General features: G+C 47.5%; 1 protein-coding gene across 2 annotated transcripts in view; it reads right to left on the bottom strand.

The window, feature by feature from the left end:
• Positions 1-1,416: 1,416 nt before the first annotated feature.
• The window catches only part of LOC311314605 (high affinity cGMP-specific 3',5'-cyclic phosphodiesterase 9A-like), a gene marked incomplete at its 3' end in the record, with an annotated part of 16,468 nt that continues 11,867 nt past the window's right edge, over positions 1,417-6,017 (bottom strand). The window contains exons 14-18 of one of the 2 annotated variants that reach the window (XM_084445030.1): positions 5,291-5,404; positions 4,903-5,007; positions 2,674-2,802; positions 2,420-2,515; positions 1,417-1,470 (exon numbers count right to left, since the gene is read on the bottom strand). In XM_084445030.1, the coding sequence (XP_084301156.1) occupies positions 1,417-1,470; positions 2,420-2,515; positions 2,674-2,802; positions 4,903-5,007; positions 5,291-5,404 (498 nt within the window). The remainder of the gene's footprint in view (positions 1,471-2,419; positions 2,516-2,673; positions 2,803-4,902; positions 5,008-5,290; positions 5,405-6,017) is intronic. The other variant, XM_084445031.1, reaches the window with a different exon arrangement.

The raw sequence follows: 6,017 nt of genomic DNA, 5'->3' as shown, positions 1-6,017 counted from the left end.
TGAAGGAAGATAGAGACAGATACAGTGTACAGAGGCGGAAGCTAGATAGTGAGAAGTCTACACAGCTATCCTAGAGAATAAAGAAGAGGTCTGTATCACGATTCACGTACAGTATCTGCAAGGTTCGCATTTTCCTTGGACACCGTCGGCCGTCGACAGCATTCATATTTGTCACGGGTATCTGTATGGGTCCCGGACAGTGACGGGGCTGGATTTGTAATTAATTTACGTCTTGGCTAATATTAAAATACTGCTCCGGAGCCAATCCTCCTTTCACAATTGGTTGTGCCAACGTATATCTACTGCACTAGCCTCGCGTCACCAGTCTCTCCTCGGGGAGGAGAGCCTGGTATCTATTTACTTCACTGCCTTAAGCCCGCCCCATCATCCGGCTCGAGCCTGTAGAGCCTGCCTCCAACATCCGCTCCCTTCCTAGCTCGCCTCGGACCTGACCTCTCCCCCTGACGCTCCTCCACGGGGATCTCCCAGGCTCGCCAGTCCCCGCAGTAGCCTAACGCACGCACACAGACAACATCCCTCCACATAGCCATTTGCCCTCACGCATCCATTCATTAATTTCACATCCCATTCACACGCACACGCACGCACACAAACCCCCACCTTAAAGTGGCAGTCCGCCGGTATTTTTGTATTTTTATTCCCTCCCGGTGTTGTCACCGCAGTACCTTAGTTATCCCCCTTTTTTCTGTGTACCTTTTGTTTATTACTATTATTAAAACCGGGTTAGTTTGAGTTTCCCCTGGTGTCCGTCTGCTTCTCTGGGTCTGCCTCCCTGGTCTGGTCCTCTGTTCAGGGGTGCCCCCCCCTGAGGCTTAACAATAATTGTGACTGAACATGTTTTGTTTGCTAGTAGGTGGTATTCATTCTGTTTCGAGCTCGGCGGGTTAGCCACAAACTTCATGCCGCAACGAGAGATCCCGTCTCTGGGTGGACAGCTGTTCAACTCGCCTGGGACCAGGTCCCCTGGATGCCCATCGCATTGTTGTGAACAGAATTAATACCACCTACTAGCAAACAAAACATGTTCAGTCACAATTATACTGTTAAAACTAAGATGCCTGGATAAAAAAAAAAAGTTTTCCAACGGATATATTTGACGAAAGTAGATTAATAAGCAAGCCGCTTTTCATCGCTAACTCAGAGCGGGGAGAGCCATGAACGCAATCTGTTCGTGGACTACAAGAACGTGTCATTGATACCTTTAACTGCCAAAGTTAAAGTTAAAGTTATGTCAAAGGTATCAGTGACGCGTTTTTTTCAAAGATGGCGCGGTTCCATAGGGCTTCACTTTCGAGCAGTCAGTGAATGGAGTGACCCTATCCAGTTCTATTAATACATCCCTGGGTCCAGCGTTGGTGCCACTCACCCAGTACCCCACTGCTCTCTCAGCGCTGATCACTTCTTCTTCCCGCCTAATGACATAGTCTCAGTTTTCTTCTTGTGCACCTTGTTAAACAACAGACACACCTTTATGTTAGCAAGCGCATAGGCAGGTGTTTCATAGTGGCAACAGCCCCACCCAGAGTGAGACAAAGGGCCACGCTGAAGAGCTGGCTCTGGGAACGCTAACTGGTAGAACCAGCTACTGCCTGATCAGGCTCACACAGAACAGACAGACAGACAGACAGACAGACAGACAGACAGACAGACAGACAGACACAGACAGACAGACAGACAGACAGACAGACAGACAGACAGACAGACAGACAGACAGACAGACACAGACAGACAGACAGACAGACAGACACACAGACAGACAGACACACAGACGGACAGACAGACAGACAGACAGACAGACAGACAGACAGACAGACACAGACACAGACAGACAGACAGACAGACAGACAGACAGACAGACACAGACAGACAGACAGACAGACAGACAGACAGACAGACAGTGGTTGGAGGGAGAGAGGAATGGGGGGAGAGGAGGGGAGGAGAAAGGAGTGAAAGAAAGGTAGAGAGAGGAGGGAGAGAGGGGGGAGAGAGAAGGGACGGAAAGGAGGGAGGGAGAGGTATTGAGAAGGAAGATTGAGGGAGAGAGGAGGGAGTGAGGAATAGAGAGAGGAGAAAGTGATGGATTGAGAGAGGAGGGAGAGAGGGATTGAGAGAGGAGAGAGAGAGGGATTGAGAGAGGAGGGAGAGAGGGATTGAGAGAGGAGGGAGAGAGGGATTGAGAGAGGAGGGAGAGAGGGAGAGAGAGAGGAGGGTGAGAGGGATTGAGAGGAGAAAGTGATGGATAGAGAGAGGAGGGAGAGAGGGATTGAGAGAGAGGGATTGAGAGAGGAGGGAGAGAGGGAGAGAGAGAGGAGGGATAGAGAGAGGAGGGAGAGAGGGAGAGAGAGAGGAGAAAGAGAGGGAGAGAGAGACAGACAGTCAGAAGCAGAGGAGGTTGTGCCTCTGTCATGGTGTCGTCTATCTGCTTCAGCTCCTCATAGTGGTCACGAGAATCCCTCAGAGGCTGTACCATGATCTCCTCAATCTGGGGGAACAGCTGATACACACACACACACACACACACACGCCGCAGAGCAAGGAGTCAGAACACACACATACACACACACACACACACACACCGCAGAGCAAGGAGTCAGAACACACACCTACATCAAACACACACACACACAGACACACACACAAACGCACACCTACCTTCATGACTGTTTCAAACATGGGGATGAGGACGAACTTGATGAAGCCGATCTGAGCGGTGGGCTTGGTGACCTTGTCTCTGTCCATGAAAGGGGCCATAGGGAGACCCTCTGACTTCTCCCTGTCACTCTGAGGGCCATGCACATCAATCAATCAATCAATCAATCAATCAATCAATCAATCAATCAATCAATCAATCAATCAATCAATCAATCAATCAATCAATCAGACAACCAATCAATCAAACAACCAATCAATCAATGAACCAATCGTCGATTTAAACAATCAACCAATCAATAAATCAAATAATCAATCAATCAATCAGTCAATCAATCAATCAACTATTTAGCAATCCACCAATCAATCAATCAATCAATCAATCAATCAATCAATCAATCAATCAATCAACCAAACAACCAACCAATCAATCAAACAATCATCATCAACCAATCAATCAATCAATCAATCAATCAATCAATCAATCAATCAATCAATCAATCAATCAATCAATCAATCAATCAATCAATCAATCAATCAATCAATCAATCAATCAAACAAATGCACAGATGTTGATGATGATATAGTAAATTGAGACATATCCTTTCATTTCAAATGAACTGATCAAGGGCTTTTGATTGTTCTGATGATTGTAAGTGCTTTCATCAAATGTGTAGCAACTTTCTATATTCTGTATTTTGAATTTATTTGTACTTTATATCTTCTTCGTGCGGGTTAGGTGTTGGGTTCTCCTCTTGTGGTGTCTTTTAGTTTCTGGTCGTAAGGAAGAAGAATCAGATCCGTCGATGCAAGTTTCAATACTTTATTGAATCTCTGGCATCCAAATCACACTGTGCAGTTGTGATGAGTTCACTCTCCAATTGTCTAGCATGAACTGAACTCAAACAGAGCATCATCTAATTATATGAAGAGGTGTTTTCCATTAATGATCTCATTCTCTGAGTTATGTCCCGTTCTCCAAGACAGTTAAACAGTTCAGTTAAACAAATTCTGTGTGCCCGTTTGTGTCGGTGTGTGTGTCAAGTAAACTCCCTAAATACCAGTGTTCTGGTATTGAGATACCTCATCCTGTAGACAGAAACTTGACATACAATATATAAGAGGCACTTAGTGAATATATAGGAGGCACTTAGTGCCCTGGTACGCCAGCACACAGGAGACTCTTAGCATCCTGGCTTGAAGCCAATTTAGACCTGTGCTTTCACTCCTATACGTGTGTTACGTGTGTTACAGTAGAAATGGACAAAGGTTGAAACACCGGTCAAGAGACAGTGTGTGTGTGTGCATTTGAAATTCACTACAATGTACAGTACCTGTGATTATAATGGTCAAAATATACGATACTCTCCTCCCCAGGCTCGAGGCCGAGGGGCTATCCTTTTACCACCCCAAGCCTGGGTGAGGGGTCACCTGGACAGACAGAATGCCAGATCAGGATTCTTCCCAGTTTTCCAGCGACCTGAGACGAAGCTGGCTGGGCCCTTGGGATCGTTCAACAGGGCCAGGCTGTTGTTAGCTGCCCAAGCAGACAGGATTTCTCCGTCGGGTGTATTGGTGCTGTACCCCCAGTCCTCATGCTGGCAGTTGAAGTCGCCAGCATAGAGACAGGGGTGAGGGAAGACTGGAAGATACGCTGGAGTGATTCATGAGGGCAGAGGCTTGTTGATGTTGACGATTTTAAAGACACCAACTTCCCCCGAGCCAGTCGGGGATTGGTCGACGAGAGTCCAGTTCAACCTTCGATGGACGAATGTAGCGAGGCAATGCTTCCTGCTTAGGGTAGACCCAGCTAGGGTAGCTAGAGCGAAATTTGAGAGAACTAGCTTATCTGCTGTTACGCAGAGGGTCTCCTGGAGGAGGATGACGAGGGCCTTGGTGGTGCAGGCCAGGTGCTCGATGAGGTCAATCTTACTGGGGGTGAGCCCTTCGGCGTTCAGCTGCAGAATTCTGGGTTGGGAGCCGGCTGCTCTCCCCGCCTGTGGCAGTTGAACACCAGCCCGGGTGGTGGCCCTCAGCTGGGAGACTTTGCTTCGCATATGGTGGTTAATCGCAGCTTCTGACGGAGGGCACCACGAGAAGGCCTCACCCTGTACTTTATATAATTGGTATTTAGAGCTGCCTATTTGTATTTCTGTATTTTATTGTATGTGTCTCAAAGGGACGGTTGAGCAGAACAGGGCCGGCTGCACTGCGGGTGAGTGACGGACTGACCTGCATGAAGTACTCCTCCAGGAGGCAGTCCACCCAGGGCTCGGCCACCTCCGTGGGACGCACCTCGTTAGAGATGTCACAGCACTTGATCAGGACCATCTTCAGCTGCGCGCGCACACGCACACACACACACACACACACACACACAGTAGGCACAAGAGGATAAAGAACTCTTTTTACCATTCATCACATCAACACACCGCCACCTCTTACGATCCGCCATGGTGCTCTGACCTCCGACCTCCCAGCCAGGCTCAATACTGACACATGGTCACACAAAGGTCTTCTTATAAGTGTGTGTGTGTGTGTGTGTGTGTGTGTGTGTGTGTGTGTGTGTGTGTGTGTGTGTGTGTGTGTGTGTGCGTGTGAATGTCAGGAGTCTACGCACGCATGTCATATGCTCTTCATTGGTGAAGTCGAAGGTGTCGACCTTCTGTTTGAAGCATTCCAGGATCTCTCCGTGTCGGGCCATGTCTGTGGCCAGGATCAGCGTGATGATGGCCTGGAGGGGGGGGGGGGGATAGCAGAGGGTTACGTCATAAAATCATGTCATTCTACTGGACATGCCCAAGACCAGGCTAAAGACCAGAGGTGACCGAGCCTTTGCGGCGGCTGCCCCTTGGCTCTGGAACAACTTGCCTCTCCACATCAGATCCACCCAGACCCTCAATGTTTTTAAATCTTTATTGAAGACCCACTTTTTCTCCCTGGCCTTCAATTCTAGTAGAGCATGACTCCCAGGCTAGTGTGTATTGTTGTATTTGTGGGTATTGTTGTGTTTGCGTGTATGGTTGTGTCTTTGTTGTAATTTATTTTTCACTTACCTGTACAGCACTTTGGTCGATTTTAGTCGTTTTAAACGTGCTTTATAAATAAAGTTTGAGTTCAATTGAGTTGAAATAGTTGATAGTTTCCATTAAAGGATAAGGATAGTGTTTAGCTCCCCTATTCCTGGCTTCCCGGGCATGTATCTGACTAGTACAGGTTAAAATATTTCTGTTTTGTGCAGCTCGTTGCTAGCTATGGGCATACTCAAAAAACTCTAAAAAGTATGATAAACGTGGATTTCAAGTTCAGGAATTACATGGTTTCTGTTTACCAAGCTCTGAAGTCGT

Source organism: Borostomias antarcticus (genome assembly GCF_949987555.1).
Source record: "Borostomias antarcticus genome assembly, chromosome: 1".
Lineage (NCBI taxonomy): Eukaryota > Metazoa > Chordata > Actinopteri > Stomiiformes > Stomiidae > Borostomias > Borostomias antarcticus.
This window is presented reverse-complemented; position numbering and strand designations above follow the sequence as displayed.